The sequence below is a fragment of the Choristoneura fumiferana genome, chromosome Z (assembly GCF_025370935.1).
Source record: "Choristoneura fumiferana chromosome Z, NRCan_CFum_1, whole genome shotgun sequence".
In the NCBI taxonomy this organism is placed as follows: domain Eukaryota; kingdom Metazoa; phylum Arthropoda; class Insecta; order Lepidoptera; family Tortricidae; genus Choristoneura; species Choristoneura fumiferana.
The window spans coordinates 24,818,712-24,841,259 of record NC_133472.1 but is presented as its reverse complement, the minus strand read 5'-3'; the positions used below and the strand labels follow the sequence as shown (position 1 = coordinate 24,841,259).

General features: G+C 36.2%; 2 protein-coding genes across 9 annotated transcripts in view; one reads left to right on the top strand and one right to left on the bottom strand.

Moving 5' to 3' along the window:
* The window catches only part of fry (microtubule binding protein furry), a 120,802-nt gene that overhangs the window by 55,559 nt on the left and 42,695 nt on the right, over nt 1-22,548 (bottom strand). For all 8 annotated transcript variants that reach the window (XM_074093328.1, XM_074093321.1, XM_074093345.1 and 5 more), the window contains one exon: nt 4,231-4,353. In XM_074093328.1, the coding sequence (XP_073949429.1) occupies nt 4,231-4,353 (123 nt within the window). The remainder of the gene's footprint in view (nt 1-4,230; nt 4,354-22,548) is intronic.
* Nucleotides 8,389-21,730, top strand: CNMaR (G-protein coupled receptor). The gene is made up of 3 exons (XM_074093388.1): nt 8,389-8,776; nt 16,858-17,080; nt 20,615-21,730. Exons 1-3 carry the CDS (start codon nt 8,471-8,473, stop codon nt 20,800-20,802), a joined length of 717 nt encoding a protein of 238 aa, XP_073949489.1. The 5' UTR covers nt 8,389-8,470; the 3' UTR covers nt 20,803-21,730.

Genomic DNA, 22,548 nt, shown 5'->3' with positions numbered 1-22,548 from the left:
TAATCGCCTGGCTGTACTTACTAATTGATTACACTCTGTACGTCCTACTGCTGGGAAAAGGCCTCCTCTGAGAATGAGAAGGCTTGGGCCGTATTTCCCAGGCGGGCCCAGTGCGGATTGGGAGCTTCACACATATCATTGAATTGCTTTGCAGGTTTGTGCAGGTTTCCTCACGATGTGTTCCTTCACCGTAAAGCTCGTGGCAGACTTCAATTCGCACACGGTCCTCTGCTTGAGAGGCCTTAGGTCAAACCACTAGGCCAGCACGGCTTTTTTAATAAGTAGAAATAAGTATATAGATATGAAAATATACGAAGTGGATTTTAAATACGAACTTGCCCTACAAAATACGGAGGGTAGAGTTTTTTCACTAAAATTCAACAAAATGATTATATTGAGTTCACAGTGGACCGGACTTAAACTTATAATTGACTTTCAGAGGGCCGTGAAATAAGACGATAACGCGTTTAATTTAAGGGACAATTATAAGAACAGGTCACCACAAAGTTGCACGGATGGAGTGATGGGAATTTTCTTTTCAGATAAACCATTCATAACGGCAATACAAAGGCGGATTTTTATCACATAATTTAAATTATTCTTTCAGATATTGATCTGCATTTTTCATTTAGACGACCAGATGGCCTAGTGGTTAGTGAACCTGACTACGAAGCTTGAGGTCCCGGGTTCGATTCCCGTGTCGGGGCAGATATTTGTATGAAAAATACGAATGTTTGTTCTCGGGTCTTGGGTGTTTACTATGTATTTAAGTATGTATCTATCTATATAATTATATTTATCCGTTGCTTAGTACCCATAACACAAGCTTTGCTAAGCTTACTTTGGGACTAGGTCAATTGGTGTGAATTGTCCCGTGATATTTATTTATTTATTATTTTATTTATTAATCTTAATGAGACTTGGCTTTTCCCTAAAATAAACGCAACACATTATTATATTTGGTTCAACATTATAAGCTAGATGTCGGTTCATAAAAGTTAAAGTGAGATCTAACATGCGGTCATGAGAATATTTACGGCGCCATAAATTAAATATGGGCAAATCGCAAAGTTCGCGTGATGAGGAGGTTTCCTGGTGACCTTTTTCGCTAATGTTGAATCCACCAATCATCCTTTAAAATAAAGCCTGACCATAATTATGTGAATCGGTCATGTTGCGAAATTATATCGGAAATCATTTCAAAGAATAGTAAATAATTTGTTGTTATACGTTATGTATGTCTAAAGGGTGTAACGACAAAAATCCAATCTAATAATTAAGAAACTATATATTATAGTTTTAGTAAATTAAATAGCAACATTCAAAAAAGATTATATTTAGTTTTTATTTTGATTACTGTATTTTTTGTACTCGCGATACAGCTGCTTCCTAACGCCTTCCATATCAGGTTTTACCGAGCTTCTTTTGACCTTCTTGGCTGCGGCATTCCACTACGGAAGTCGTCGATGTTTTTGGCAACTTGACCTGTCTTTTTTAAGATGCCTTTGACTTGAACCCAGTAGTGCTTGATTGGACGGCACTGCGGCACGTTTGGTGGGTTCAGTTCCTTGGTTACAAAATCAATGTTGTGATCCTTTGCGTACTACTGAGCTGGGGCGAGATCAGGCCAGAACAGTGCAGGAGCGTTGTGCTTTCCAACAAAAGGCAGCAGTCGCCTCTTCAGGCATTCTTTAATATAAATTTATCTGTTTACCGTACCATTTGTGTCAAAAATTGAGCTTTTGTCACCACATGCGCAGATTGCCTGCCATACCAGAAACTTTTCGTCAAATTTTCCAACTCTAACAGTGGTTTCCGAGTCAGAAAGAGTTTCTTCTTTACTTGCCGTGTAAAATTGTGGACCGGGTAGCGTGGAAAAGTCAGCTTTGTTATAAGTTTCATCGCCGATTATCAAATGCGATTTTTTTGTGCGTAGAAAATCGTATAGTTTTTGAGCCCGAGTTTTTAGTACTGAACGCTGTTTTTCCGTGATTTATTTTTTTGTGCAGCATTCAGACTAAATAACAATTTACACACACTTCACAAAAGCCAACTTCAATAAAGCACTCACAGCCGCTGTATTTAATGTTATTTACACTAAAAAATGTCCGTTATAATTCATACTAAGTAACACTATTTATTTACAAGGTCAAAATTTAAAATCAGGTTAAGATTTATTCACTAATTCATAATAAGTACGCGCCGTTCGGCCGAATTACCGTTCAGCCCCTTTTTTTTTCGGCGCATGGCAAGAGTCTAAAGCGCTATTCAGCCTCCGACAGGGGGACAGCCAAAAAAGATGAGAATTTAAAATTGGTCTTGAAATAAATTTGGTCTTGGTCTTTATTCAAAATACTTGCACCTAGTGCTTACATTTTGGTGATATTTTTTTATTAAGTTGTAATGTAATGTAACTAATTATGTTTGTTCAGGTGGAATTAAATAATTTAAATCAAATATTAAATATTTCAACTTAAATTTGAAGTGGATATCTTTAACCGATTGAGCTTAAATTTTGCATGCATGTATAAATCCGATGACAATGCAATATTATTATGACGTAGAGCTGATCTGATGATGAAGTTAGATGTTGGCCATAGGAACTCTGTAATAAAACGACACGACCGTGGTAACCAGGGGCAAAAAGTACCGCCAACAAAAAAGCTTTTATTAGATTTTTTTACAGATAAGTATTACTGAACTATTTGTTTTTAAAACATTGTACGGAGGTGCGGAACCCTTCATGCGCGAGTCGCTCGCACTCGCACTTGCCCGATTTTTCAGTATGAAATCAACGGAACTTCGGGGTAATTTTAAATTCTTTGCGATGAACCATGTAGGACATTTGGAAACGACTTTTCTCGGTGTTGTCTTCTGTTCATTGTGGCAACTGAACAAATGCGAATATCTAAATTCTCCCTATAGGAATAGAAAATGTAAGAATGACAACATACTACAGCATGAAAATGGTAGCCATCTTGTTTGGAATACAACTCACAGCCGTTTGAATTTTACAGTTTTTTTTCGTTACATGCTTTATTGTCATTGCGACGGTTTGTTTGCAAGTTATACATATACATTATTGAATATAAAATATTCATCTACCGAAAATGCCCCAGCCGAGAGCGAAACATAATTAATAACCAGCCTTTACTTAAGGCTATGCTCGCGTAAATCATTTATTGAGTTTGGCAGTCAAATTGAAATTCTGAGCGTTAAGTGGGGATGTTTTTTTTCTCGTCTACCTTCCCCGTGGTCCGACAATTCTTTGGATAGGTATTCTTTCGAAAATATACCAGGTTTGCTAAAACTATTGTTCAGAGATACGTTTGCCAAGCTTTACACTGCAAATTGTCTCTTTCTCATCTAAAGTGAGTATATAGCCTCATAGATGGGTCAGTCAGTATGGATAACTCAAGTTAACTCAACTACAAGATATAACACTGAATGACCCGACACGCAGTTGGCCGGTTTAAAAACGTTAAAGCAGTCCATATCGAAGGTTAGGTGACATTTCTCGCATGCTTTCACTATAGGTGGATACCTATAGGTGCATCCTTTACTCAATTGCCATGTGAAACGAGAAGCGGTTATCGACCGGTCGGACTGAAAATTAACTTTAGGTCAAAAGGGCTCACGATAAAAAAAACTCGTAACTTTTCTGCCAAGTTGCGAACCGCAGAGTCACATAAATTACTCTACGACCCATATTAAGTGCATGGCAGTTGGCTAAGTTAAGATTAAAAGATTAGCTTTGAGCAGAAGTAATCGGTGATTTTCCGTAGAATTTTTGTGCTAACGTAAAGTCCAGCAAACTAAATCCTACCTTTTGCTCTTTACTAAAAAAAAAACAGAGCTTTCAAGTTTCTAGCTTTATTCTTGATTCTCATCTCTGGCTTATATATATCCCACTGCTGGCACAGGCCTCAGAATAGCAGAATAAGCGTTGTTGAGCCGTAGTTACGAGTATCTACCACGCGGGCCCGGTGCAGATTGGGAACTTAAAAAAAACACTAATATTACTTGGTAATTTACTGTGCACTATTTTGAAATTTGTTTGTGTAAGAAGTAGTTAACATATGTATATTTATTTAAAAATGCCACATTGAAATGCTGCGTGCATCTCAGTTTCCTCACGATAATTTATTGTGTTATCGTAAAGCTTGTTCAAAAGGAACTCCCTGAACTTATACGTACAATACAAACACTAATGTATAATAAATAAATTACCTGAGAACATGGGCATTGTGAGTTCAGGGTGTAACTGGGATAACTGCCTCGACAGATACAGTTGGGAACGGCAGTAGGTAGTGCAGAGCAGCGCATCTAGTGTACCGCGGCCTTTCTCCGAACCTGGTGACAATAAAATACATCAATTTTAAACCTCAAGCACACTTGGACAACCTATTAGTTCTGGAACGAATGTACTTGCGTAAAGCAACGGCAGAGCTTTCGCGGGGAGGCGTACGGCGCGGATCGCGGCCCCTGTTAGCGCTGTTTCTGCACTCGAACGGCAGGCGCGATAATTCGCGAACGAGTTGTACGGGAATAGAGAATTGAAGACAATTTTAGTAGAAGTTTTTAAAAATAAGAAGTACTCGTAGTATTTCCGCTTATTTTCCGTTCATTCTTCAAATATTAATGACAAGGTTAAGGACTTTCAGATAAGCTATCTGAAAGTAAATACATACATTAAATAATTCAATTTAATCAGATATTCAACCTACATATATACGAGTACAATACAATGTAAAATGTAAAAATAACCATTGGTAGTGGGTTAAGTTCTACTTCTACGATTTGACTTAACTCGAATTAAAAGCTTGATTTACTTTCCCAGATCAGTCTGTAAATAAAATACAACTGATCAAAAAAGGCTTGTCGTTAGATACGGTGGTTCTAAAAGGATAAGATGCCATGAGGATCACAAAAAAAACCTATAAACCTATGAGAAACATGTGCTCCCTAACAGCAGAAAGGGTTAAAAACAGGCGACATCGATTGTGGAAGGAAAACGCACGAAAACATTTCTCTTTTTAATTGTTCTGCGATAAGCCTAGATGGGCGGCGGTGTCGTCCGAAATCAAAGGCATTTCCCAACCGTATGGCTTGTACGACTGTGCCTCAAGTTAAAAGTCAAAATGACTTCTCGTCTGTAATTAGTATAAAAGTGAAGGCACCGTGTTCGGGATGCCAACAATAGCAGAGTTCAAGAAGTTCGTTTACCACCGGTAGCTAAAATAGTATGCAAAAAAAAATATTGTGCGACAAACCATTAATCATTCAATGGCACGTGTAATTTTTGAGTCACGACTTAACTTCTTCGGTCAGTCGTTTTGTACGGTTAACATGGTGCAACTTTATGAACTCCACACATTTACTTAGACACTCTCAGCTTCTGTCACACGCTTAGAATCCCTTTGTACCATATATCATGCCGCTAGAATGGTTCCCGAATGGAGGCCCTGTCTACCCTTTGCAATGCTACATTATTTTAGCGCTCCACGGCACGTAAAGCATATGTAGCTTTGTGACGACGACCCCATACTTCTACATGAAAAAAAAAACCTGAAAGACAAACATTAAATTTAATCTACAACAAAATTAATTCAGATGTTTGGCGAGTGCCGACAGATAAATAAAAGAAAGATAAACATTAATCACAAATTGTTAAGTCGTATTGAAAATATTAATCTCAAGGAGAAAATTAATTTTAAGAAAAGTAAGTGGCTATTGATCTCAATTATATTTAACACTCTTTCACGTTTTTTAGTCCTTTTTTCCTCGCATGTTAAATGTTTGCTAGTACGCTTTTAGATATGGTGAAGTTTTTTTTTGCTTACATGCTTGATTTTATTTATTATGCTCATCTCATTCTTGTGATGGTATTCGTGTTTGCTTAGTTGAATTACTTTTGATGTACGAAATCAATGTAATTTATGCCACCCAGCACTTCTGAAGCCAACAATTTACTACCGCGAAATTATTTGGTTTAAACGTAACTATTAAAACTAAAACTTTGCAAGCGCTGTTACGTACTTGTAATTAGAGCCTTTGCGTAGGAGTATTTATTGACTAAGTGTGACAGTGTGACGTTGAAAGTAGTGCACGTAAGTAGGTACGTTAAGATTACGTTTCGATTAAGTACCTATCGAACACACGAATTAGATATATTTACACACTTTCTTAGTGAGTGTGGCTTTGTTGTCGTCCTATCTGTAATTTTGCAGAAACATACCTGCTTCAGCTAAAATGCATTTTTTATACATAGGGAAAAGATTTATACGTTTACAGGTTTACGGGCTTTTTTACGTTTTTGGGTTCCTGCAAATCGGAACTTTGTTATTGAGCTACTCTTACCCACACTAAACGCTCAATAGGCACAACCATTTTGCCATAACATTTCTTATTAAAAAAAAAGTGTAACGCAGCAAACGTCTTGGAAAATCACATACTTACATTTTATTTTTCTGCGAACCGAACATGTTTCTATCTGTTCACGTCTAGCACGAAAAGTCTATCTTTCTATTTCCTAATCACCGTATAAAAACATCTTTTTTCCGGCAGCTTCGAAAAGACTGAAAGTTGAACGTGATTAGGTATGAATTGCGGTGCAAATTTTTCACGCGATTAGCAAAATAAATACAATGAGACGTCAAGGAAAGCGGTTCATCATAGGTATGAACGTTGTTGACGCGATATAACATTTAATGAGAAACATTACTGTAAGTTTAATAATAGTTATGTCTAAGGACAATTTAGTAACAAATAGATAGGTATGTCGCAAATTCAGAACGCACTGGAGGAAAAAAATACTTATGTCAATATTGACAATTCTTATTTAGTAGTTAGTGTTCCTCAATGGTTAGTGGATAACAAATATGAATATTCAAAAAACCGGCTAAGAGCGTGTCGGACGCGCCCAAGATAGGGTTCTGTAGCCATTACGAAAAAAAACAAGTAATATTATGTGTAACACTTAAAACAGTCTTACAATCTAATACCAGAAAAAGAGCTTAAATTCTTCACGGCATTTTTACGTCCTTTTGTTGAGAAGCGCAGTTTTTCGGCAATAACTCAAAAACGGTATATCCGATCATGTTGAAACCAATTTTCGTTGAAAGTATATATTAAGCGTTACCTTTCCATATTTTTTACATATTTTTTGGACAAACGGTTTACAAGATAGAGGAGGGGAGGGAGGGGGGGGGACAATTTTTGCTACTATGGGAGCGATTATTTCCGGAAATCTTCACTTAATCAAAAGCCTGACTATCTTTACTAAAGAGCTGTCAAACTATGTGCCACACGTTGATGCGAGTTAATTTTTGTTTTAATTTCTGTTATGTGTATGGAGTGCCCCCCCTATATATTTTTTTTATTTATGTAATTTAACTACAAAACTAAATAACGGCTTTGACAAGACATCTGTACTCCAAATTTCATTGATATATACATCTTGTAGTTTTCGAGTAAAATGCCTGCCTGTGACATACGGACGGACGGACAGACAGACAGACAGACAGACAGACGGACTTGACGAAACTATAAGGGTTCCGTTTTTGCCATTTTTGGCTCCGGAACCCTAAAAAGGTATATTAGTTAACTGTTTTTATTCTACCTCTAATATTTTCTTCGCTATAATTATTTACAACGTTTTTCAGTCGGCAGCAAAGTTGTTTAGCGTTTTGCGGCTTGAAACTCTTCGTAAGCGAAGGATTATCCTAGAATCCTTGGCGTCAAATAATTTGCAGCCTTGTATAGCAAATAACTATGGTACAGGTGATTTAAGCCCTTAATATATTTGCAGCGTTGATTTTAAAGTAGCGGCGCTACAGGCCAGCGCAGCGACAGTCGTTGCCGGAGCGGCGCGGCGTCCACACGCCGCGCCATGTCCGACCTTTCGTTAACATACGGTGCTGATAACTTTTCTAATTATTCAAATTATACAGATAATAATTCGACATATATAAACCAAACACTTTTTGATTTTATCGCGGAACAAGTTGCATTTGTTTTGAACGTTTACTACACTCCTTTACTTGTTGTTTTAGGAACAATTGGAAATTTGGTATCAGTTTTTGTTTTTTACACTAGTAAGTTAAGATTGCAGTCCACTAGCCAATATCTGTCTGCATTGGCGCTTTCCGATACCGTATTCTTATTTCAACTTTTGCCGCCGTGGCTAAATGCAGTCGAATTGAACGGTTTATTCCATCGCAATGGATTCTGTCAATTTTTTATCTACGCGTCGTATGTGACTTGCTGCCTCAGTGCGTGGTTAGTAGTAGCTTTTACAGTCGAAAGGTTCGTTGCAGTTTTATACCCGTTACGCCGTAACGCAGTCTGTTCTGTTACTCGCGCTCGACACATCATTAGCACTATTGCGGCTTCAGCGCTGCTTTTGAACGTTCCCATTCTTAGATTTGCCATACCGACAAAAAATGATTGCAATATAGACACTGATTATATGGAGCACGCCGCGAGATTCAATTTGGTGGATACTGCTGTATCGTTTACGGTTCCACTGAGTGTGATTATAGTCCTGAATGCTTGGATCATGGTGGGCGTTTACCGGCTGGAGCGCGCGCGACACCACCTGATGAAGCCGGAGCAGGAGCCGGCGCCGGGCACGCGCGCCCGCCCCGCGCGGCTCAGGGGCTGCCCGCGCTCCCAGCAGCGAGTCACGAGGATGTTACTCATCGTTTCCTCAGTCTTTGTCATTCTTAACATGCCAGCATACACCATGAGAGTTCTCGCTTATGCATACGACATGGTGAGTGATTATATTACAATGATGTAATTTTTTAATCATGATTAATACTGTAAGATAGAAATTGCATTAGCCTTGCGAAATTACTAAAACGTTCTTAATAACTTTTCCGTAAGTATTGACAAGCAAAGCGATTTTATATTGTTTTTTTTTATCAAGTTCACTTTAATCAAATTCAAATACGTATGAGTTTGTCTGAAAAAGCTTATATTAGTAGAATAAATAAAAACACTCTCAGTATTCTAAGCGAATAAACATTTTTACCTCATTCGAGTAAAGAATAAGGACACAGTGGTATAAAATTAGAGCTTTAGCGGCAAGTTCATTAAAATGATTTTTTACATTAAGTTTCTCACTTAAGATTTGTTTTTATCTTTATTTAATGTGTCAAAGGGAAGGCATTACGCTTTGCTTATTAAAACGCGGGCGTAAAATGAAACTTTCAGTAAATGAAATCGAGCGTTAAGGGTAGACGGCGACAAGGCAAAAATCGCACTACCTTTCGAAGGTCGACATAATTTTTATAACACTTGAATCTTATAGATACCAAAAAGTTCTTGCTTAACTTCCTAAATAATAATAATGTAACCTTGGCAGTAGAGTCGTGTGTAGATCATTTTGAGCACCGTAATCGCTCATCCAGTTCTGCTGCTGACTGTACTGCGATGTAGCTAAAATTCTATAAGTTTAGGTACTAAGACTATACTCTGTTCCAACGCCAGGCGAATAAATTTAAAACATGATACAACAAGTTTTATTTTCTTGGAGTGACCACTAACAACCCATATTTGGAAAGTTTGTACCATCAGCCAAATAAGTGGTCTACCAATATTTAAACAAGTTCCTATCACATTAATATGTCGCTAAAGTCGAACTTTCAAGTTGACAGACACGTCTATTGGCATTATTGTTTTATGACATGCAAACGACTATCAGCTTTAGGGTGGTAGACCACATATTTGGCTGATGATACTAAGAGCAAATGATAAACAAGTGCACCGGACAAAATATATATGTACCTACTTCTTCAATATTCGTTTTTTCGCCTGCCGTTGGAACAGAGTATAATAACCATTAAGGCTTATCATCAACGCATCGGTTTCTTTATACGTCACACATTATTATAACGAAATATTCTACAGTAATCTAGGCAATTAAGATGCTCTTTTGTTTTACGTAGGCATTAATAGGTACAGTTAACAGCAGGAGTGCATGAGCGGTTACTGTGGTCAAAATGATCTACGCACGTCTCAACTGCCATGGAGTGCTTAGATAATTTTGGGCACCAAAACTGCTCTTCTAGTTCTGTTGCTGACTTTACAAGTGTTTGGCCCCAATAAAAGTTCAGGATTTGAAAGTAAGCAGTAGAAGGTGTGACTGTACATATATACAGCTAAACTCCAGTCCTTTCATTCAAAATTTCCGGAGTGAGGCAGAAACCTTACTAGCACAACTTACTCGTAAGGATAAAAAATTTCACTATAAATAGGTAGTGTAATCGTACTTTGTTGTTATGATAGGAATTCAAAATGCGTAATCTGACTATGACGGAACGTTTTGTATCGCAATGAACGCACAGGATGCCTAGAAACTGTTTAAATATACCTTCTGTACTAATCAGGAATTTGTAACAAGATTAATTTATATTAAACTTCTTTCTAACACAAATCACATATAGGAAAAACATTTTTAGGAATAATACGTATTAATTATTTGGGTTTAATTTGCTTAACAAAACACACATTTTTACTATTAAACAGGCAGATATAGCAAAATTATATACAACAGCTCTTGTAAAGATGTGAAGATGTGTCATTGCTGTTATAAATAAATTATTTTCTTTCTTTCTTTTAAAGAGGTAAAAAATTGGACTGCTCCTTCAAATTTCATCTCATCACGTCGAAGTTTTTGTCGATAAAGGGCAGACGAAAATAAAAACTTTTACCATGCGTACTGAATTAAATTTCTTCAAGCCGTATAAGGAAAGCTAATTCATAAAAATAATGATGTTGATAAATATATATATGTACAGACCGGATACCTTTCAATTCTTCCAAAACATTTCCGGTTCCGGTTTCAGAACTGACTTCGAGGAGCTACTTACTAACTCTAACCAACCTATTGGTCGAGCGTCCCGCTTATCACGATTCAGTACTCATTTCGCGTTCGTTCAATCATATCGGATAGGATCGGATATATTTGGTAAGTCGCCGAGCCGGTACGAAGTTGGTAAATCCGAAGATCCGCAGTGATTCACAGATTCAAAATAGTCATTTTGACGAATTGGTACTTCACTACCTCGGTATAGAAAAGATCTGGACGGGAGTCGGATCGGAATCGCTTAGCCTTCGCTACAGATACGTGTAAATTCATGATCACTGAAGACGGAGCCGTTAAGCGGAGTCGGTTATAAAATCTGAGCTGGATTTAGTGAATCAGATCACTTCTTTGTCGAGATTGCCCATGTCTAGAAGACAGAAGGTGTTCATCAAATAACTGAAAACCTCAGACATCTCAAATATATTTTTTCATTTTAAGTTGGTTGATGTAATTTATTTTTGAATACCTTCATTATTTTAAAAGATATATATTATTGTTTTGCTAAGTCCAGCCTATCGACACTTCATATAAAAAATACAATGGTACTTTGTACCAACATTGAAAACTAAGACACTTGCCAAATAAAAGAGTTGGTTAATGTTCTGTCGTAATATACCAACCCCGACACGCTAATTTAGCCGCATTATTCTTCACCTCATGTTGGCCATGGCCAGCATGTGGCGTAGGTACGCCATTGACGCCATCAAGTCAAGTCTGTCGCGTGGTGCTTATTTTCACTGAATTTATTAAAAAACTGCAAATAACTGCATAAACAGACATTATGGGTGGCAAATCTTTGCGAAAGTGTGAAATTTGTGGTGTCCGGAGAGTGAGAAGGTCGAGTAAAGACATACTTTTGGCTAGATTTCCGCTTGACCCAAACATGTAAATTTATTGTATGACTTTTTAGTTGTATAGGTAAATTTGAGTAAAAACCGCTTAAAAACAGTGTTAATGATAGTCGCATTAACAGTAAATATTATGAGCCTAAGTAATATTTAGCATTACCATATTTTCGTATAACCATAACATAGTGCTAAGCTGAAGTTATCGATATTTTTTATTTTAGATGTCGAACTAATAAATTCTGAAATAATAATAAATTAATAATAAATTCTGTTAATATATTGTAATTAATTTCTGTGAATGTGATTTTAACTGACTTCTGCCACGAGCTGTACATTTTATTATGGACCTGAGTTCTCAAAAAAATTGTGTGGTTATCGTAGCATATTTAACTTTTTCAATAAAATTTTATTGATGTGCTATTGGTAATTATTTTCCTGGTAAAATGTAAAAATATCACAAAGTACCTACCTAGGTACTACTTAATATTTATCGACATCGATGGCATAGTGCTACATCTCTAATGCCTTGACATTGACACTTCATGTTGGTACCTCTGACTGTCACTTTCAAGTTGGTAGAAACTACGTTAATAATTCAGTTTATGGCTTTGATGGAAGTGCCGTCTGTTAAAACGTAGTGATTACTTACTCAGTGGCTAAGTCAGTAAAAATACTTCATTTCTAACTCTTTACTCATGATTTGTATTTGTCAGTTGCGCTTTGACGTTTTCACAAGAAAATCACACAGTGACAGCAAACCGGCCAGTATTAAATTATCGAAATAGTATGCAACCTCGCTAAAATATTTAATCGGCGCTTGTTGCAGTCGTAACTTTTAGACTGGGCACAGTAAATAAAGAATTTTTTTAACAAAAAAGTAAAACCTACTCCAAAAAATAAAAAAATAATGAAAAATGGAACAGACTACAAAACCCTTGAAAATATTTTTCTAGGTATTTTTTGTAAGTCTGAAGAGCAAAAATATTACTAGGTTTAAAAAATAAATAACTATAACAACTTTTTTTGTATTAATTATGATTTAGTCATTTTGACAATTTGTGTTATAGCCTACAACTAAACCGTGTTTTTCAAATCAGTACAGGACGTCTTAGTAATTTTCGGGAATTCCCACGGGAATTTTGCAAAATCCCAGGATTTCAATCCAACTTACGACCCATAAGAGAAGAAGCCATATGAAGTATATATATCACAATCAATATATATATATATACTTTTGTTTGTTTATTTAAATCAGGATTATGATTTAATGTAATGTAATGAAATGATAATGATTATGACATGTATTGATTGATTGTGATATATATACTTCATATGGCTTCGCACGCGTAAGTCGTAAGTTGGATTGAAATCCTGGGATTTTGCAAAATTATATATATATATATATATATATATATAAGTAGTACTCAGTGTTTACCCGCGGCTTCGCAAGTCATTACATTAGATACAGCAGTTGAATTGAAATTCCGGAATTTTGTTTACCATGTTTGTTTGTTACCATGGGAATTTCCGAAAATAACTTAAACGCCCTGTACATTTGATAGGTTGACAACAGCGTGACATCAAATTGATGTCATCGGCATCAAAAGCACGGGCTCTGCTTCTGACTTTACTTGTTTTTCTTCATTGATTTATGTTATTAGTTATTCTGTTATAGGCTAGTGGGTAAACCAAGTCTTACCTTTGGGACGTGGCTAATTATTTTATCCTAATGGGTAGAGGTAAAAGCAAGCAAGTGCCTAGTGGGAAATCGTAAACGAAAAAGATAAGTGCGTATAGAACTGAACTCACCGAAACTCACAGTCCTATTTTAATAGAAATACACTTTAATATAATCAGCGTATAATGACTTTTTTTTAGTTTTAGTATTACAATATACCTACATCGAGATCTGTTTTATTTTTCCACAGATTAATCAGGCTCATGATATCATAGCCCAGTGAGAAAATGAGAATACATGGCAGTGTTTACTGTTGTTTGAGATATTTTTCTTTTAAGGAATAGGTTCGCCTTTGTACCTACATTTCTTTCTATTGTTTTTTGTTAATGTTATGTGTTTTAACTTATTTGGCAATAAACGTTAACGAAAACATGAATTAATTAATAATAATGAGGGTTTTCACAGAGGCGAAATATCGCTAGATGGCCTCATTTAGTTTTTTAACCAATCGCGAGCAAACGTCCAACGTCAAACGGAGACCACGATACTAACGCCATCTAGCGATATTTCGCCTCTTTGAAAACCCTCATTGCCTGTGATTAACCAAGTATTGAATCAATTTAATGAATCAAAAAGCATCGAACTGGCCCGGTATTAACTAACTAATATCAATCAATCAGAAAGTACCTAGCAGAACGCTCGTGTCACGTAATATTTGACAAATTCATTCACGTTATTTTTTTAAATCTCTTTTCGGTTTCCTGCGCATACGTTTAATGTTTTTTTTTTCAATACGACATGTACTTATAAAGCGATACATAGCTACGGTATTGGATGACGTACCTATGCTTTAACTACTATAAACTATAACATTAAGAATCTCGCGCATGCAGGTACATTACATTACGTTACAGTAAAATACCCTTAATTATTCCAAATAACGTATTTTACATGAAGTATCCTAAACCACTCGTTGAGGTCTCCCGAGAGATAAGTGCCGTGGAAATTGTGTATATGCGCATACATAGTGTGCATTTAAAGCCAAGCAGAAGCTTCTATTTTTTCATATATCCAGTCGAAGTTTGTCGAAAATTTCCGCCAAGGAACCTACGTGGTTTCCCGTTCAATTCAATTTCTACGACCCCTATTGAATTCGTAGCGAAAGGGAAGTAAGATTTCTCAATCTATTGGATTTTTTAAAACAACTTACGAAAAGCAATGGGGCGTTACGAAAACTACAAAATGTCCTCAATTGAAACAGCTTTAAGCTAAGATAGTACGACATATCGCAAAATTCAAGTTATACTCATAGTAGAGCCGCGTAAGGCGATCGAGTTGATGTTTTACCGAAGAAACACAGATGTTAACATTGAATCAGTAGCCTTGACTTTAAGATGCCATCAAGTTTGCTGATAATATTAACTGTAAAATCGCCTGCGGCAGTGATACCTTCAATTTTATGATTACGACGCATGGGTTAGACATCTAGGAATACGATAAAAATGAAATCCCTCAAGCAATGAACCTTGAGAATGAGTCCTGTTGTGACTGTTCATATTGAACTTAAACGCAAGCACATTAACTTTTACTATAAAAAGTGTAAAGTGTTTTAGTTAGATACGTCAAAAAAATAACTAGTGTACGAAATTGCAAATATTTATACACAGAGCTCCTCATTGGTTTCGATGACGGCGACCTTAAAAAAACTATTCTTTAAATGAAGCCTAATATTATGGGATCTGATGTGGCTGGCTAGGCCGAAATTACTTTTACTCTCCTACACGCGTGACAATACAGTTGCCCAGCTGAGTTGTATGTGAACGTATACGTGTAAGAGGATTGTATTGTATTGTATTGTAATTGCAAATCATTGTATTATAAACTGTTTTACCAGTAGTAGGTAGTATGATAATATAGTCGGTGAAAAATGACAATATGTAAACAATGTTTACAACGAGTACCCAAAAACAATTATCACCGAACGACACATTTCGGAAGCAATACAATAGCAAGGAATTAATGGTTCAGCGGGGATTAATAACTCATCAACAACATGGTGATTACCTACCTATGAATGAATCGATGGGCTCATCGGATTCTTTTATGATACTGGACTGTTATCCATCTAAGTTTAAATTTTATAACGGTAATTGGAATTGGCAAGCTTGTAATGTTAAAATTCAACATAACATTCTAGCTTTATCTCGCGGCTTCGCTTACGCGGAAGAATAAAAAAAATCTAGCTCTCTATCACATGGGAATTTTGAAAAATCCCTTAGTGCACCTCCATTATCTTTAAGAAATATGTTTGCCAAAATTTCAAACCTCTATTAGCTGCAGAGGTTAATTCTGTGCGTTTTTAGTAAGTCAGTGACTCTGGCTCTAATTAATCAGTCGGTCATTTATTGGTATAGATTATACGGTAGGTATATCATAACTTTCTACCGCTAAGCAAAATATGCTACGAATTCAACGTGATTTTACGCCACTTTGGAACCCTTAGGTGACTGTGAAACTATGGGTTTTTGACATAAGTTGTGTATGGCATTATAATAGAAATTAAATTTGGAACAATTTAAGCCCCACCACAGCACCGAAATTCTAATAGTTTTTGAGATTCAAGGGTAAAATATACTTTTACACTCTCTTAAGGTTTCTAAACTACATACTAAAAATACAGGTATGCCTCACGTTTTGCGTTTTTAATGTTAAATTTTACTGGCTTATTTTATCCGTGACGAGAATAAACGATAGGTAAGGGATCTTCAATCTCGAAAAATGCACTTTGGTTTAATTGAATTTCGCTTAAGTTGTATTTCATTTCATAACACAATTCTGTCTCTTTCGACGGCAATATTTCGTTTTGTTTAACCCATGAAATTGTTTTTTATAACAGTATTATACTTATTTCCAGTGCGACACAAAAGGGTTAAAGTAAAATTAGACGAAAGTCGCTGGTTTTTTGATATCCTGTCACGTTTTAACGAAAACGAATTTAATAATTTAAGTTTGTCTTTTATTCACTCATTATATTACTCTTCTTTATAGGTCTAGACAAGACAGTCACCATTTTTGACTCGTTAGCTCTAATTTTAGCTATATATTTTTTAAGGAATGAATTTAATAATTTACTTGGGAGAAAACCAGCTATAAAAATCTTTAGTAGTTTTAAGACGAAATGACAAGTGCGCTCATTATGGTGATGCGATGCGGTGAAAAGTATCTGATATATTTATATTTAAGTGAGCAGACAGAAAGCCTTTGGAAATAAAGTCTTGTCCATGTCATATTTAACCTTTTCGACGCCAACGAGTCATATATACGCACTGCAGGTTCCACGCAAAAGCATTTTTGTATTTGCGTAATTGTATTTGTCGTGGCGGCGAAAAGGTTAAAGCAGCTTGTTTGCGCCGATATACTACTGAGACGTTCGAAATAATGTATTGAATTATGCTTAGAGCACTGGCGAGTACAGCGGTCGGTGGGCGGCACTGCAGCAAGTGGCGCTTATGTTCTTCAACACCAACTTCGGTATCAACTTCATCCTCTACTGCTTAAGCGGCCAAAACTTCAGGCGAGCGCTCCGACAGACCATTCCATGTTTGAGGAACAGAGCCCGTCGGGGAGTAGCAGTCCGACGTACTACCACCTTTCCACCGGTCAGAGCAAGCAGTGTTTCAAGTGCGTTGCAGTTTATATTTATACCTTACTTTTACACCTAATTCTTATTTTATTATGAACTAATGAATCCATACTATATACTATATATATACATATATATGTGTTTGTCCGTCTTTCACGCCGTAACGGAGCGACGGATCGATGTGATTTTTGGCATAGAGATAGTTTATCGACCCGAGAGTGACATAGGCTATTTTTTATCCCGAAAAAATGCACAGTTCCCGAGGGTGCAGCGCGCGATAACCGAATACCACGCGCGCGGAACCGCGGGCAAAAGCTAATATCACGTAATAAATATAGTTTAATTTTGTTAAGTAGATAGTAATGACTACTGGAATCTATTTTAGTTAACTTTGAGTACTGCGACATTGAGTACTGCGACATAACATCAAGAGCGTACCGTAAATACCAGAGCTACGAGTGTAAAGATTTACGTAAGATCTACATTAACTGAGAGTTATTACTCCCGCTACGAGCTCTGTGTGTCTAGTGAAAACAAACCGTAATGAGCAGTGCAAAATTTAAATTGTTCCACAACCTTACAACATTCAAAAATTTTATTTTACTTAGCTTTAGATAATTACCGCAAGACGTATAAAACCAGCCACTACCGCTTCAATCAGTTATTCATATCATATGTCCCTTAAGAATTTTTATGATTTGATTAATTCATGCTGAGTAATTCATCTCGAAATCAGAAGTTTGGAACATTTATCAATACTGGTATAATTTACAAAGGTCACAAACTCACAATAGGTACATAAGGTTTACAATGTGCAAGCGCAAATTCATAATGCGATGATCTACTTAATAGTCTTCACAATCTTAAAAAAACAATAACATGTAATATGATATAAAAGGTACATCAATACATCATTTTCGTAAATGTGTAACAAGCTCTAGCTAGAACCGTTTACGGTAGGATCGTTACAATTGATCATGCCCACCGCATAACAATGGATTAACAATGGGAGTAGTTATGTAGGTAGCTCTGTCAAACTTCATACAAGAGCAAGGAATTACAATCCGTGAGAGGTCGGATTGTTTATCTTCCCATATTATACGTAGTAAATAACCCCCGGTCGGACCATGCAGACAGTAGGCATTTTGAATGTTAAATGGGCCAATCAACTTTTTTACCCACATTAATCTGTCCGCGACATTTTTCAAACAATTGCAGATTTTTGTAAGTAAACATGTTTTTTTTTGTAATTTAATAGATGGTGTACATGAATACATGCCATCCTACGTAAGTTCAACCTATTAAACCGTGAAATATTTTGTTGAAAGTACGATTTTTTGTAACGCCAGAGACAATTTTGGTAACGCAGGAGACGACCAAAGTGTCGGTAGAATAGTTGATTGGCCCAAATATCAAGTTAATTGCTAATTTTGTTTATACAAATGTGACTTGATCACTACCTACAAATATCAATATAGTCATACGTTTACTAGGGAATATACAAGAAACATACACTTTCTCTAATATGACTTATGAAAAAGAAAAAAATTAAAAGAATTACGTAAAAATCATAATAGAGAAATAAAGAAGATCTATACAACGAATGAAGTTTATTTTTCATCTGGTTTAAAAACTACGAATTTATTATAGTCTTTCTATGATCGTTGTGTCATAATAATATTACGACATAGCACATGTAGGATCTCTCTGTCCAATTGAAAGTTTGAAACGTTTATAATTTGTATTTCTCTCTTCTTAAATGCTTGCTTAAATATCCCAGAGGCTAAAAAAATCAAAGGGTCACAAATTTTACGGTCAGACTTCTGTCGGTATAATTCTCTTCTATAGGTACGTTTTTTTTGTAATAAATGCACTACGCTGAATATTAGGTCGCACCGCACAAAATTAATACCTACAATGTTTGTAATACATACACAAACAGGGAAAATTTTACTTCGAATATTTTCCATTTTTAATTTTGTGTCGCTTTGAATTGTATGCATTGAATGAAATTGCCTTGAAGGCCAAGCTTGCTGAAGAGCAAGGGTTACGCGTACATAACTAAAACACACATACATCAAAATCATAACCCTCCTTTTTAGAGAAAATAGGATAATAATGGGCTATTATAATTGAAGCTATGCTCCTGAAACTTATGAGAAAGTTTTGCGAAATAAAGGTATCCGATGTTTACACATTCATAGAATTCGTAAACTTCCGGGTCACCGATAACTTAGTTATGCCATTAGTTGTGGTTTTGGCCCTGTTAAAATAATATGATAGTGTGTGAAGCATTACAATTTTATGTCACCTAGACGAACGGAAACATACTTAAGTATTGTAGTTTTTGTATTCATATCTGTAAAAATAAAATATCATTCAAATGTAGCGAAAATTGTGGAAAATTTGAAACACAAGTAGAGTACATGTACTCGAGAAACTAATAAAAGGTGTCCAAAATGCTTCGTCGCTCAATTTTTCTGTGCTATTTATTATTGTTACTAACCACCAAATAAATGAAGAACAAAAGATGGTTTTTGTTTTTACTCAAATTAGACTCAATCAACTTTTTAGTGTTTGTATTGTATCCCGTAACTCAGGAGACATCAGTGATACACTTTTCCTAGACAAAATGTTTGCAATGTATACCATTAGCATGCTTAGGAGAATTGAAAAGATTGCCTTAAAACTCTCACAACTCCTAACTTTTAGTGGATTGGTATGCCACAAAATTATACTTGATTTTTTTTTAGGGTTCTGTAGCCATAATGGCAAAAAGCGGCGGCGGTAGGCCTCCAACAAGAAGGAGCGACGACCTAAGGCTGTATTAACCAACGTTTTTGAAGTTCGCCATCGCAATCAAATGACAGTTTTTGTATGCGAAACCACAGACGTTTGGCAATACGGTCTTTGGTTAATACCGCGGGATCGCGGTGGATGCGGAATAATTTTCATAATTAATTAATATTAAAATTAATTTTGATTTTAATCTAATTTCCAGCTAGCTAGTGTAGTGCGCTGTGCCATTGAATGGCAACGCCGCGCTGTTTAGGCGGCTAGTTTAAAAACATAGAGTAACTAATTTCGAATTAATTTCAATTTCGAATATCAACGTTTGCGGATCCAGCTGTAATTGCAATCCCTACCCAGCTCTGTCTTCAGCATTTAAAAAAAAAAAAGTTACTTTGTCTCACGGAGTGAGCAAAATGCGCTTTTGCTCACTGATTTCTCATAGCAAAACCTGCCTGTTTGAGGTGCTGTGGTGAAAAGGTCATTTTTCTATATTTGGTATGACTTGATGGTGACTTGCCTACCTATCTCCCCTTTAAGATTGTTGTGCCACTTACTGGACCGCGGATGGGCAAACCATCAGACAGACACATAAAGATAGCAAAGCTATCAGAGTTCCGATTTCGCCATATTGGGTATGGAGCCCAAGAATTATCAATCTACGGGGTTACGGATTTGCAACCAAAACACTGGCAGTTTAAGGGAAACTAGTTATTTATTAGACTAATGTGACTATCTATTTGCAGCTACTATAATTAACTAAACGTTTAGTATGCCAACAGCGTCATACGTCAGCAACTGCACGGAGGCTACGAGCAACTGCGGCGTGTCGTCCGTGACGCCAGGCATGCGACGCCGCCGCCGTGAGCCCTTCATCACGCGCTGGACCTTCGACAACAGCCGCCAGCGCCCGCCCACACTCGACCTCGAGATGAGAGTTATCGCCTCCAACTACACGTCCAGTGCGTGAACTGACCTAAGGTAGTATAAACGGTCACATTTCTCGAAAAGACAAAAATACAGCAATGCGGTTAGTGTTGAGACTAAATTTTAACACAAATGTGACACATAACACATTTGCAAAGACGGTAGCGCAACTGTCACGTGTTTTCAATACAAGACTAGCAAACATAATAATATACAAGGACAATCCTGGTCTGAACAAGAATGATCTTCTAAAATAGCGAATGCATATTTTAACCACGTTTTACAGAATGACCGCAACGATTTGTAGTGAAACCATTGTATCAATTGGATAATGAAAGATATCATAGAGAATAAGCCTAAAATAACAAAGGTACCTATTTTAAATATAAGTAAGGTCATTCAATGAACTTTGTACTTTATCGGAATTCTTCAAACAATCTCGGAGTTGTAAAATAAAGTTCAGCTCAGTATTGAAGCTCATGGAGACTTACAGTTGCGCTACTTAATATAACCCGATCGTAAAGTTATTTTATCCTAGCTTTAACTATATTAATAAAGATAATGTGCAATAGTATTAAATGATCTCATCGTTTTAGTTTTAAAATAATAAGATGTTGTATTAAAATAAGTATATTATTTTGTATAAAATTTAAGTGTCAATTTTATAACTGCGGCACATTGTTATCTTTGTGGAAGCCATCATTTTAGCGATTGGTGGTGAGGTGATTAAGGCTTAGGTGTCCTCAGATACATCACAAAGTGTTTGAGTATGGTCATCTCAAGCCTATGGCGACCAAAGAGGCTCAGCCAGGCTGCCGCCAGTTGCCCAGCATCTAACACCTCTAAATATAATGCCTAAGTTATATAAATACAAAATAAAATACCGTTCCATGTTTTTTCTAGGAATTATTAAAGATAAAGGCGAAATGACTATTCTAAAATAATGTAAAATATTTTTAAACGTCCTATTCACTAACTTCTGTCAAATGCATTTATATTTGCCTATTCAATTTACAAATGTAAGGCTGGACTCAATTGTATCATAAAGATTTTTTTTTAATATATGTTAGATAAACAAGTACCGATCTTTTCATTTAATACAACGTAAGAAACGTCCTACAATAAGATATACCTACCTTCAAGCGCTAACCCACACAGGACGGCAGTGGGTGGGGAGCGTGTCGGGTCGGAAGCGCAGCGGGCCTACTTACGTAGCTGAATATCATATCAGCGGTTTACTAATATGTTGAATAAAATCGAATCTCATAATTTCGTTTCTCATAACAAACAACCTTTAGCAGAATCACCATATCACCAATTACTTTTCGCATACATTTTTTCTCATACTATCATTTCTCATTATTTTGTAAAGCCGAATATAACTGAAAAAATAATATTTATATGTTCGAATAGTTGCTACGCAGATAGACATATCTCATAATATTACTTTGCATAAGGATACTAAAAAGTAATTATTTCAAGGAATAATCCTTCTTTACATTGTCAATTTTGCATGTAACTAATAAATTAAACAATACTACTGTATATGTGCTCTACTACCACAACTCCGACATATGGTCGGGGCATTTACAGGTCATTTCAATACTAAACACATATTAGTAAAGATGGGACTACAGGACAATGAAGTTTGTAGAATATGTGGCGAGGAAGACGAAACAATGGAACACATTATGTGTGAATGTGACGCCCTCGCCAGATTAAGAATGAGACTCTATGGCGACGGATACCCCGCATCAGGAGACTTTAAGGCACTACCGCTACGTCAAAT

Bases quoted from the DNA above. Each gene is read 5' to 3' on its own strand.
- CNMaR (XM_074093388.1), top strand. From the start codon at position 8,471: ATGGAGCACGCCGCGAGATTCAATTTGGTGGATACTGCTGTATCGTTT. The intron at 8,777-16,857 runs GTGAGTGATTAT...AATTATGCTTAG, and splicing joins TCGCTTATGCATACGACATG to AGCACTGGCGAGTACAGCGG. The intron at 17,081-20,614 runs GTGCGTTGCAGT...GTATGCCAACAG, and splicing joins CAGAGCAAGCAGTGTTTCAA to CGTCATACGTCAGCAACTGC.